The 13,158-nt window shown below is 47.6% G+C and overlaps 3 protein-coding genes across 5 annotated transcripts in view; 1 reads left to right on the plus strand and 2 right to left on the minus strand.

Moving 5' to 3' along the window:
* The window catches only part of LOC135819672 (uncharacterized), a 72,754-nt gene extending 69,949 nt beyond the window's left edge, over positions 1-2,805 (minus strand). For 2 of the 3 annotated variants that reach the window (XM_065332924.1, XM_065332923.1), the window contains exon 1: positions 2,032-2,805. In XM_065332924.1, the coding sequence (XP_065188996.1) occupies positions 2,032-2,485 (454 nt within the window). In that variant the 5' untranslated portion in view covers positions 2,486-2,805. Of the gene's footprint in view, positions 1-661; positions 730-2,031 lie in introns of all 3 variants that reach the window. The other variant, XM_065332922.1, reaches the window with a different exon arrangement.
* Positions 1-13,158, plus strand: part of LOC135819662 (uncharacterized) — a 223,066-nt gene that overhangs the window by 57,558 nt on the left and 152,350 nt on the right. The gene's annotated exons all lie outside the window — the stretch shown is intronic.
* On the minus strand, positions 3,863-12,411 carry LOC135819646 (uncharacterized; the record flags this gene model as incomplete). Its single annotated transcript, XM_065332894.1, is given in 5 exon segments — positions 3,863-4,857; positions 8,329-8,503; positions 9,432-9,589; positions 11,364-11,543; positions 12,099-12,411. Coding segments are annotated over 4 exon segments (825 nt in total), but the record flags the coding sequence as incomplete, so codon positions are not given.

Genomic DNA, 13,158 nt, shown 5'->3' on the forward strand with positions numbered 1-13,158 from the left:
CTAAAAAAATCGGCGGCTGCCGAAAAGTTGGTCCGGCCATGGCCAGACCGACCGGAGCGGTTCCGCCGGCCCTGCTGTTGTCCGTGCCACGAGCCAAAACTAGATCCGACTGATTGGATTCATAAGTCAGTGTTCTCATGACAACAGCCTGGTTGCCATGTACTTCGAAGTAGCACGTTCAAGCCCTATATCTTTCTTTGTGGACATAATCAGTTCAAATTGATAGTGATAACCATGGTAGATGTGTGCACATCGTAACAAAAAATCCGGGTGAGGTTTATACTCCGCATAATACTTTTTCTGTGAATACGATGTGGTAGCCACTTCCATGATTATTTAATTGTGTTGATTTTCATAGGAAAGTTGGCTGCTCCCCACACTGGAGCGCTCGCTTTTCCGCCCACTTGACTTGGACTTGGGGTCAAGTGTCAAGTAAAGTTGGCGGAAAAGTACGAGCTTCGTTGTGGTTAGCAATGGACTTTCTTACGTATGTTGTTGTTTTTCAAATCTCTATTCTCGCGATGGCCAATGGCCAATAAGAGATATTGTTTGTTTGAATTCTTTATTCTCACGATGGCACCATCGGCAATTGTTATTGTTGATGTTGCTGATGTTGACTATTATGTGAAGTTCAAAGCACCATATCAGCGAAACCTCTTACCAGATCTCCACTGTGAAAATGCTCATACTCGGTGGCATCGCGAAAGCCAGCCAGCTGAAACCGGTATGCTACAGGGAAAATGGACAGGTCACAAAACATCGTGTACATTGTAGATAATTCTATGCGTAGACAGGCATAGTGGGGTGGTCTAAGATCATAGTAGATAAACGGAGGGTACCGGGTTCAAGTCACCCTGTTCGGTCTATTCTCGAATCGACTCTTGGGCCTATTCTTGAATGGGTTCCTGAATGCGCTGAGTGATCCTGATCAGATCCAATTGTGCCAAAGGGCGTTTCAGGGCCGAAATACTGATTTTTAGATCTTTCGTTTTCCCTTGTAACCCTTACTCATCTTTATCGCCATGGCTGGCTATCACCCACTTTCTTCACATTGGCCGCAGTTTTCATTGCATCTTGAGATGTTGTAATATATAAAATTGATACAGTACGACCCTCACTCAAACCTTTTGTTTTGTTTCTGGTTTCTCATTTCTCATGACTTGAAGATGGATGCTAGTGTACTGGGAGAATTTCCAACATAATCTGCTGTGAGAGATGACGATGAAGTAGAGCAGGTCCCGGCATTCTTCCCGGTATTGAAGTATAATTCCAGTTCCTTTGCGGATGTGCTGGAGTTTCTCTGGCACCAGTGTATGCAGTTCCCCAATCCGAATAATGTTTTAGTCTTGCCCACTCTCTCCATGTTAGATGTACTGCGCGGTCCACAGTCCATTCAGAAAAAGACGAGCGCCGGCTCTGGAGAGCTCCCGTGTTTGGTGATTTTTCGTGATTTTATGGTACACTGTACAGTGCCGGGCCGCGAGATTCGAAACTTGAAAAAAGGGTCCAAAAAGGTGCCTCAACTGTGGTTTGACCCGCAAATGTACTGTTATGCACGTGCAGTGAACAGCCTGGATTTTCATGGTTTTTCCTCAATTCAGTGCTTTGGGGGCAAAACCAGGCTGAAATCCTATTCTCGTTATGGCTTGCTCTTCGGAGAAATAGACTTCAAAAACACAATGAAGAGCATTCCATGGGGGTTGCCAAAAAAATTGGGACAAAACTCAAAATTTGACCCATTAATGGCCAAAAGCTAGGATATCATTTTCTGAATGTACGGTAAGTGTAAGTAGGAAACCATGGGTGCAGCGGAGCAACTGTTTCCCAGGACTACTACTAAGTACTAGACCGCGCCCTGGCGACACTGCGGGCACTGGGTGCAGCACCCAACGGTAGATTCATTTCGTCCTCGTGACCTCCTTCAATCTCCTTTCCTGGCATACAAGAACTGTATCCTCCTCAATCGCATGCAAGTCAATTACTTCAATGGGGGACGGGGAGGAATGAGTTGTGCAAGCCGAGGTCGCTTACCGTCTTCGACTTCCTCGTTCCAGACTTTTCCTCGTTTCATGCTCTTGGGCTGTGGTGCCGTCACAGTCGCCGCTCGTCGTTTCGGTGCTGTGGCAGCCGCCGGGGCCATGCCGGGTCGGCGCACTATACCGATGTCATGCGAACTGGACCGCGCTGTTGCTGAGCTGGTCGATGCTGTCGCCGAAGCAGAGCAAGACGCCTGAGGCTCGCCGGCCTGCGGTGCTCGACCCACACCGGCCGATGTGGACTGAGCAGAACTGCTGCTGGCGTCGCTGCTGCAGCTAGGAGTCCCTACGGACGTGGACACGCCGCTGCTTGGCTGCTTTGAGGTGCTAGCGAGCGCCCTTCCTTTCGTCGACGGCAATGGCTTGCCCAGCCCGCCTGCAGTGCGGCCCGGCGGCCTGCCATGAACAGCTTTGCCCGAGATGGACAACGAAGCCATTGGCAGTGACATTGTCTTGTACTTACAGCAAGTGGTGATCTATCAGATTACCGAAATCAGTTGCTTCGCCTTGCTTCCCCACTTCTGGCGGGTACACACTGCACCTCCTTACAAACTACTTCCTAGCCTTTCTTACTGCAATAAGCTTGGGCGAAGAAGTTGGCTGTTTGCCGAGGCCCTGGAGCCACAGCGTAGCTCTAGAGAGGAACTGGACCCTGGAAAGAAGCCGTGGAAGCTGTCGACTAAAACTGTTCGTTCAGTGATTGATGTTTCAATGAAGCTAGCTAGCTTGCAAACGACTCCTGCTTCTACAAGTTCTACTAGTACTACTACTACTAGTACAGTACATATTATACTTATAGTTCTAGTGCCTGAACTAACTTGTGAAGTAAAGACAGTAATTTATTTAATTTAAGTACGGGTTAGTTACCGGTAGTTGAACTGAAGCCTAGGCCAGGGCTTTCGCGACTCCTGATCCTGGCCTGGCTTGTGCGACATCATCAATCATGACACGTACCTGGTAACTCGTTCAAGCCGACCGCGCGCCGGGCCGGTGCTGCTAATCACTATGGCGACATTAGACTCCCAGCATGGATATCTCTCATTCTCACTCTCTCGGTTGTTACAAAAATAATAAAATTTAATAATATACTCGACTCCGGCTCCTAACAATAAGTAACATTGTGCTGTGAGTACATGACTTGTGCTAGTAGTACTACAAGATTTGGTTCGTTATAAACGAAAACTGTTCGCTCGTACTAGCTATAAAGGGTCGATTTTGTATGGGTTCAAACAAGGACATGGACAAGGGTTCGCTATATCACTATGCGAGCTCATAAGTAAGTGGAGTCGACTGCATTTACCGCCATCTGTCTCTCTCCTGTCAAAGCATGCAATGCCAAAGTGTCTGCATGCCAATGTTGCTGCATTACACTGATTGTACATAATGTGATTGAAGGAGGCGTAGCTATAGCATAGCATCTTTTGAGACAACAGAGGTCACCAGGCTGCAGGGTGAGTAGTGCGTGGAGGGAGAGTTGGGCTTCGCTTCGGGCTATGCTCCCCCCCCCCCCCCCATTCATATTATGATACATGTACATGTACATCAGGGGCGTATCTGGTCTCCCTTTTAGGGGGGGGGGGGGGGGCGCACAGCCACATAAAATGCATAGGATGGCTGGTGCATGTCATTCATGGTCATTTACGTGCATGCTGAACATAAGTCGAATTTTGTTGGGGGGGGGGGGGGGTGCACAAGCCCCCGCCCCCCCCCCCCCCCCCTGTGCCCCATGCGGGCTACGTGCATGTACATTATGTATGACATAGGCTGTGTCACATACGTGTATAGTGGCATGAGGGCAAACTGAATTTGAAAAATTTCTTTATCAAGCGTGTACCTGATGTCACAGGGCCGGTTATGCAATGTCAAAGAAAAACAAGGTGCAGAAAAAGAAGAGAAGAGCAGATAATTATTACACAAACATGTGACGTGTAGATATCAAGTTTAAAAAGTAAAAGTAGTTTTTCGCGCCCCTTCCGGAAGGAACTCCTGACGGCCGCTAACACCCAGTAAATCCCAGTTAGAACAGCAATAGAACTATTAAATGAAAATAAAAATTTCAAAATTTTTGAAGGACGCTTCACACAGCTTCATCATTGCACTTGAATAGATGTTTTTTCCATGTCCACTTCATTCCTGATGATGGTCATGAAGACCGAAACGTTGAAACGATACTTCTAATGGATTTGTGTGAAATACAGTGCTCTCTTGAGTGTAGGCAGGTTGCCTGCAAACTATTCAAGTGCAATAGAAATAATGATACTAAGTGGCACAGTCATCGCCATACATCATCAACATCTCAATAGGTTTAGCCAGAATCTATTTCCTTCTGGCTAGTATTATTTAGTGCTATTCTAACTCTCAATGAGCGAAACAGCTGTCTGGAGGATAGGGAGCATCTATCCAAGAACGGAACTAACTTCCTCGCTATGGAGTATGGTGTTTGTGAATGTGGGCCAAAATCAAGAGCGCAATGTGGAGAGGTGGACAGTTCAAGCTATTCTAAGAGTAAGAGGAGAATCAGGAGATAATATTATAAAGTGTTGCTCAATGAAATCCAGTCGCATCACTCAGGTACACGCCGGGCGTTGCGCGGCCCCAGACCTGCGAACACTGGGCTGCGAAATGATGCAAGGCGCAAACTAGAGTGACGCAACCGGATTTCATTGAGTAACACTGTATGAGTGTGCTTGGCAGTGTGGGCCACGCAGGATCACCTCCGCGTCCGGACAACTTGCAGCACAGTGATAATGGGTGCCAACGTTGGCAGGACGACGACTGCATGACTCGAAGCACAAGCAGAGTGATTGCCGACTTCAAACACCTGAAGCGGTGGTAGGGACATGACACATCAAATTCCAAAAGACAAAAAACACACACACAGTAAAGGGGAAGTTCACCCTACAATCAAGACTTCACACTATCATTAAAAAATGCCCTGATACCGCTGGTGACAGTCTCGGGTTGGTCAGGGCTTCTGTTTCGGATTTAGCATGGTCACAGCAGATGGAAGTTTCACTAAAATCAGTGACGTCATAATTTGCCCAGAACAGGTCAGATCTGTGAGATCACAGAGATGAACTTTGTATACGGGAGTAGATGGGTATTAAAACGAGGGGTGAAAGGGGTGATTCGGGTACCCGTCTGTTTAACGGCTGATCCGTTAGCCAACGAGTACCCGCTAGTCGTGTACGACGGTACGGTGCGGTTTTATTAGCTGGATTCTACAGTCGTACAGTTCGATATACAGTTTGAATGTGTTGTTGTGGGTTCAATCCTGATACATATGACAATTTGGACTGTTTTGCATGTAGCACAGTACGTGTGCATGCTGCGCTTGTTGCAATGTAGTGCACTTGCTGTGAATTGCATGACATCGCATGTCCTCCTGGCACGAATTGCGGAAGGCTATTGTATAGTAACTGTTACTATTGGCTGCTAAAGGGTACCCGATAACCCGCCCGTTAAGCCACGTAGCCGTTTGCAACCTTACAGGGTAACCGTTTCACCCCTAAACTTAAAACTGCTCACAGAGCGTGTTTTGATGTACTGTTGCGCAGCTAGAGAGATTTTCAAATGGACAGGACGTCACACAAGTATACAACCGCGAGTCACCAGCTTTTCAAATATGTATGCAGTACGAGTCGGTAGCGCGAGTCCGTGACTTCGCCGATGTTCATCAACTGATGATGTATTATTCGCAGAACCTAGCCATGGAGTGACGTAATGCGACATCATCATCGCGCGTATCATCATATTCGCACGCCATTGCTCTTCCCGGTCCTGCATGGCATCGTTTCGTTTGTATCGCCATGCTTGAAGTGCTCTCTTCTCGTTCCGCTAGCACGTTGTGTTGTTTGTGGCACGCTTTCTCCTTGTGCGTGTCTTTGCACGTTCTGTACGTATGTACAAACGGACTTTACTGTTGCATGGCTGTTTTATCCCCCTCCTCCCCATTTTGTGTGCAGTCAACTTCGCTAATAACGACTGCGGATATAATGACAATTCGCTAATAACGACTGCGGATATAACGACAATTCGCGAATACGGACAGAATTTCCATGCCCAGAGCAAAGTCCCATCTTACTGTATACATTTAACTTCGGATACAACGACTATCAGAATAACAACAATTCGCGAATAGCAGCATGCTTTTAGTGCCCCGAGGTCATATTCACTGCTTGAATAACGACTTTCTGGGCTTTTGACAGCTATTTCAAGTACCTGTCATGCAGAAGTACCAGAACCCATCGGGAAAGATAAAGGCACACATGCAAGAAGATGCAGCCAAGGGGGGGGGGGGTGCTTTAATTTTTATTTTGCTTCAAAATAGTTGGAGTGATCAGCACAGCTATAATGTCATGTACAGTTGCGCTCGGTGAAATCCGGCCCGAAGTGCATAACTGGCGCCCAGTACTGATGCGGCCCTTGACGCCCTCAAAGTTGTACAAGTGCTAGTGTGCACGTGTGCCGTATGAACTGTGCATGTGCTGTACTCAGATCATACGCATGCATGCTTACACCAAAGTGTAAAATCCGCGCCAAACAAAGACGTAACATTCATTTCAGTTCAGCACAAGTAAAGAAGATGGAGATCGTTTCGAAGCAGTTTATTTCATACACAGAGCAGCAATATTTTGTGTGGCCACCGTCTGCTTCGATTAGGGCTTCAACACGACGTGGCATTGACTCCACGTATGGGGAAACCGTGTCAGGAGCCAACGAGTCCCACTCCAGGTGCAGTGCCTGCACCAGCTGGTCAGCATTCTCGCAGCGATGTGGAATTATTCTCTTCACACTCTCCACACATTGGGAATGGCCGTGTCCTTCTTCTCTATCTCTTCTTGATCTTGAGCTGTACTTCGTGAAGTGAATGAAAGAAATTTTGAACTGCTTTTAGCATGCAACACGTGCACTCCGAACTTTTACACGAGGTGCGTACAGTTGAGTTCATACACACAAATCGCCAGTGATGTAATGGGAGCTGGCTTCGCGGCGCCGGCTTTGCACTTCGGGCCGGATTTCACCGAGCGCAACTGTAGTTGCATATGTACACGATATACAGTAATCATCATACATGTACATGTGCGTATTGTACATGTCCCTGTACATGGCTCCAAAAGGCTAATTTTTCAATCTATCTCCCTTGCATAGTGACTTTGTAATTCCTTTCATTTGTAATGTGAAAATAAAGTACACATTGACATAGAACATGAAAAGAGCTTCATTTCGATATGCATGCCATTCTATACAAACTACGGGTTTACATACATTCAAATGGGACTTCGGATACTGTAAAAGCCATTATTCTAACGAGGCGCATATATAACGATTTCCCAAAATTGACTAGTTTACGTGTACCAAAGGTAATGACTCTCACTCATTCTCAACGCTCGATAGGACAGTATATGTATCGATTTCTGTATAACGATTTCTATTTTAACGACAAATTTCTCTTCGTTAACTCGTTAGAGTTAGCACTTCGTTATATACCGTATTTTCCGGGGTATAAGCCGCACTTTTTTTCGCTAAAAATCGAACCAAAATCGCCCCTGCGGCTTATACACCGAATATGCTTGCGCGAATGAATGCTAAGCATACATCAGTATGCATGCTGACGTCATGTGACATGTCATTCGACTCAGCTTCGCGCCTGTGTTGCTGATCAACATCAGTGGCAGCGAGACTGAATACATGTAGTGCAGATGACATGGAGTGATCTGTAGTCAATACAGCAATACACCAACATCTCTGCAGCAACCTGTGGTGCACTAACACTTCATAATCTGATCTAACATGGTATTTACCTCCATAACCATAATAAATTTGTAGAAAGGCCATTTGTCAATGAGTGTGAAAAATCTTGGTTTGTGGGTGCGGCTTATACTCCGAATACCAACTTTTAGTCAATATTTTGCCTCAAAAAGGGGGATGCGGCTTATACCCCGGTGCGGCTTATACCCCGGAAAATACGGTATATGGCTTTTACAGTATAAGGACACTTCACGAATAAGGACACTTTTCTGATGCCCCGCCGAGTGTCGTTATTCGCAAAGGTGACTGTACATTATTCTAGTGTTCAGTGTGCTATTTCATGCAGCACTCTAATCCATGATTCAGCATTTTGCAACAATGTGTCGCTCGCCTTCATCATGGTCTTCGTCTTTCTGTAAAAGCACTTGTTCTGGCAATATCATTATCGTTTAGCTCGGGGTCCGGGGAGTGGAGTTCAAGACACACCAGCCGCCCTGGTAGAAACAAATCAAAACGCACCAGCTGGCGAATAATCACTCACTTCAGAGAATGCAGAATTCCTCGACGTCCTTCGCCGTTCCACTCCCAATCGCACTCTTCACAGCTTGATGCAGGTCCTGGCCGCTCATGTGCTCGTAATGAATGCCCCACAGTTCTGTCACTGCGTCGAACAACTCAAACGGGCTTGTCCCCGGATGGGCTTTGTTAGTGATTGCCTGCAGGTTGCGAGAATCAATAGAGAGGTTTTAAATATGCACGTTATTTCTGACGTGATGCGAAAGTTCAACTCACGCTATTTGGCTCGCGCGTCGAAAAACAACGCGAGTGACCTGCACAGCTCACATCGAAATTTGGAGTTTTATGCCAAATTCGGCGTGAAATTGTGTGTTACGTCGGAAATAGCGTGCATCTTCACCTCTCTAGTAACACATGAAAACCCGACTTGAGATGAGTAAGAAAGCACCCATAATCAAGACCATGCAACTGTGGCTACTCAGTGTGAGCCAGTGCGCGGCACACTGCCTTCGTTGCATACTGGAAGTCGACTAATATTCGGCGCATGTCTTTTGTTCAGCTATTTTCAACCCGGGCATTTTTGGCCGAAAATGTTGTCTTGCAAGGTTCAGTGTGACAGTGTGTACAAGCAGCAGCAGTACAGGTCGAAATTTGAATGTGGCCGAAAGGCGTTTTAGCCCAGGGAGGCCGAAATTTATACACGCCGAAAATGTGTAGACTTACAGTGGCTTGGCCACACCATGCCCTGTGCTCATGCAGTCAAACAGCCACCGGCGATCTCTCGCACCAGCACTTCCGCCTCTGCAGCCTCGCTTACACACAGTTAGCGGGCTCATCCCGTATCCGACCGGCATCTTGTGCAGCCCACTCACTGCAACACTGCAGCACTGTCCGCCTTCGCGGCAGCCAATCATGAAATACAACAGCCCCAGTGAGCTTCTCAGATTACGGATACCACAACACCTGGAGAGCAGCTAGTGACGGTCCTCACACGCTGATGTGACCGGAGTTGTTTCTGCGTTGCTGCTGTTCGAATACCTAAGTTATGTGAGTGTTTAGTGATATGACTGTATATGTTTCATCAACCCTTGAAATCAACACACTGACATAACCCAAAAGAGAACACACCGCGTCCGGACCGCCGGCCGGGAATTCCGCTGCCAAAAGGTGCAGTCCAACACCATACACACATTGGGAGGTCCCGGCCACAACATTACAGATGCGTTTCAGCCTCTCCCGCCGCTCAAGGATGCTGATGGCCTTGAAGTCCACCCACTTCCGAAGTGCTGTGAAGATAGTACAAAAGCAAACGAAAACAATCAGCACTTCACACACACACACACAGGCATTCACTCAAGCTGCTCTTCTGTACTATTATGTCAATGTAAACATGTATCTCCTCTCCCACCCTCCCCCCCCCCCCACACACACACTCATACCATCATGCATGCCTACACCCACGCACACCTTTCTTCCTTCTTCCACTGCCATGACTGGCTATGTGGCCCCGTAAAGGGGCAAACGAGGAGGCGTGTTGTCCACCGGGCCGGGAATGTCAGACTCAGCGTAAGCGCGAATAGCGTTACATTCATGGCTGTCGAAAACTGCGCGTACAAGTACCACAGATGGGGGGCTTCGCCACAGGCTCCACACGCACACACACACACAGAGCCGCACGTCCACAACACGTATCTGTGTTGCGCTCTCACTGCTCAGACCTCATCTATTGGGATTGCCACGCTGCTTTTCTAACAAAAGCCTGATGAGGTTGATATTACAATTCAGTATATGCAATGTAGATCCCCACTCCCACTACATGTCTACCATTGTTAGTCACATGACCACACTGGGTACAAGACAAAATTTATGAGTAGACAGTCATCCAAAATCCCCTGACGAATCGTGCCTAATAGCAAGAGTACATAACCCCCACCCCCAGAGTGTTCAACGCCTGATGATCCAGCTGTGCATAGGGTCTTGGTCGGGCGTAATCGGATCTTTGCGTCATAATACCGTGCACATCTGAGGGGAACCCGGGGGGGGGGGGGGGGGGGGAGTCGCGGGGATTCTCGGGTCAAAAATAACGGCGCCCGGCCTTGCGCTGGTGTGGAGCGTACGAACGACATCCGAAGATCCGACTACGCTCCACCAAGACCCTATGCAGAGCTGGATCAGGCGTTGCACACTCTGGGGGTGAGGGTTATGTACTCTTGCTAGGGGGTTATGTACTCTTGCTAGGGGGTTATGTACTCTTGCTAGGGGGATATGTACTCTTGCTAGGGGGTTATGTACTCTTGCTAATAGTCGTATACAGGCATGCGCGTCCTGATACACGTAGTAGGCCATACTCGTTACAAGACACAATTGTTGAAGTCATCTGATTTGTCTATTAGGCCACACGTTTTTATTTCTATGTTTCTCGTCACCTGAAAATCTAAAAACGTATGCGAGAGGTGGAAAAAATAAAAAATGATCGAAAAATGAAAAAAGTTTATTAGACCTTTGTTCACACTAAAATCCACCAATACACCATGCAAAATAGCATCCATAGTTAGCAATTAGTATGTGGTAGGAGATTCTATCACAATCTGTGCATGTGCAGCTAGATTGCGCACAAAAAATGCCGTCCTTGCATTATGTGTCGCGCAGGCCAGGCCACATTATGTACATGTGCATGAGTGTGCTGGTCCCCACATGCACAGTCAGTGCAGCACAGTTTTTCTTCTTCTTTTTTTCCTTCCAGACTCCTGGCTCGTATGCGCGCGGCGCGGGTGACGAGAAACATAGAAATAAAAACGTGTGGCCTTAACAAGGGTAGACCTGTCCTATGGGTCTGTGACCACGACGACCGACAGCCACGCCTAACACACTGTAAAAGCCATTATTCTAACGAGCTGCAAATATAACGGATTTCCTAAAACTGACCGGTTCACGCGAACCTCAGGTAACGATTCTCGCTCATTCTCAACGCTCACTAGCAATAGCATTATCATGTAGGGATCTCTGTATTACGTTTTGTATTTAACAACTTCGTCATATTATACAAGGCGTTTACAGTACCTCCGTCCGGATGCTGCTCGTGATGCGAACTAGAAGTCGCGTTTGGCAGGCGTACGGGGTGCGACTTCAGCTGCTTATCCAGGCTTTCAGCAAAGTCGAGTACTTGCTTGCATGCCTCCATTGGAAATGCCTTCATCAGGTCCGTCACTTCCTCGCAGGCTTTCCTGCACTCGGGAGTAACTGCACAGCGAGATAGCAGCAGAAGCATGAGAAGGGCGTATAATGTACACGCTCAAACTTACTAGCACGCGAAGAGACCAAGCCAAGTATGCACGCGTGCGCACACACACACACACACACACACACACACACACACACACACGTGCACGCACGCACACACACACACACACACACACATGCACACACATCCACGGGTGCACGCGCGCACGCACACACACACATACACACGCACACACACGCGCACACACACACACACACACACACACACACACACCTCAGACCTGCCCATCGCGGAAGCGATGATAGCGAACAGCTATGTTAGACATAGCCACACACACACACACACACACACACACACACACACACACACACACACACACACACACACACACACACACACACACAGCTATGCCGCAAGGGACACTGAGTTCCTTCAAATCACCAGAGAACATTACTGCAAGCAGAGAGAGAGAGAAAGAGAGAGGGAATTCTAAAACCTCTAGCAGTGATTAAAATACGTATGGCTATACACAATAGACAGGTACCTATGCTTACCCCAAACAGAATTTAGCATTGCCTGCATCTCTTTCAGGAAACTGGTGAAATTCGGCTCGGGTTCTTTTTCACGCACGATGTCACAGAAAATGCGAAAGGACTCTGTTGTGCCACCACTTAAAATGTCCAACAGGAGCTCGTTGTGTTTAGCAGAGTCTCCTGTAGCCATGAGCAGCCTTTTCTGCCCATCGGAAATCAAGCCCTTTGCAAAGCAAGCCATGCGAATTGCGTTGTAGGTGAGGGCTGCTTGCAGGTGCGGGAGCCAGTTGCGGAACTCCTTGCTTTGCCATGCCGTGTCAGTGGTAGGGGCAGCCTGCTACACAACGCATTGAGCAACACAGAAGTCACATACCGGTAGTCATTGCAGATGGACGCGTACACTTGGGTGCACCGCCTTAGCCCGATTTCCATGGAGTCACAACCCCTCCCCCAAGCAATGCTCTGGTATCAGCCATGCTCTTTCAACGGTGAGATGTGTCTAAGGCGACCGCTTTTAAAGGGACCTTATCAGTGCGGTCGTAGTGTACAGGCAGTCATCTTATCCAACGGGTCATTCGACTGCTCGGAAATACAATCCCTTGGTCCTAGTGTAGTTGCAGTGGCTCTCTGGGACATGCAGATAGTTGCCTTATAAGGGTGGTCGCCCAATAAGGATGGACGCCTTGACAAGTTTTACGAAATGTGTACTGTACAGTTGAAAGTCGTTTCTCTGCCAGCGGTCAGTTATCCGGCACGTCGGTAATCCGGCACGTCGGTTACCGTATTTCCCCGATTGTAAGTCGCACCTTTTTACACTAAAATTCAGGGTAAAAAAAGGGGTTGCGACTTACAATCGAGCATGACTTACTACTGAAGTGAATATATCGCAACAAAATTGCTCAAACCTGAAAATGGGGGTGCGACTTATAATCGAGTGCGACTTATAATCGGGGAAATACGGTACCCAACAGTGCACGGACACATCATACACCATATATTCACCGCACTAAACTACAGCTCTGCTTCAAACGCGGACAGTGAGCACCATGAAAGTTGGTTGCCTTGATGCGGCGTTACATAC

The sequence above is a fragment of the Sycon ciliatum genome, chromosome 6, assembly GCF_964019385.1.
Source record: "Sycon ciliatum chromosome 6, ocSycCili1.1, whole genome shotgun sequence".
Classification (NCBI taxonomy): domain Eukaryota; kingdom Metazoa; phylum Porifera; class Calcarea; order Leucosolenida; family Sycettidae; genus Sycon; species Sycon ciliatum.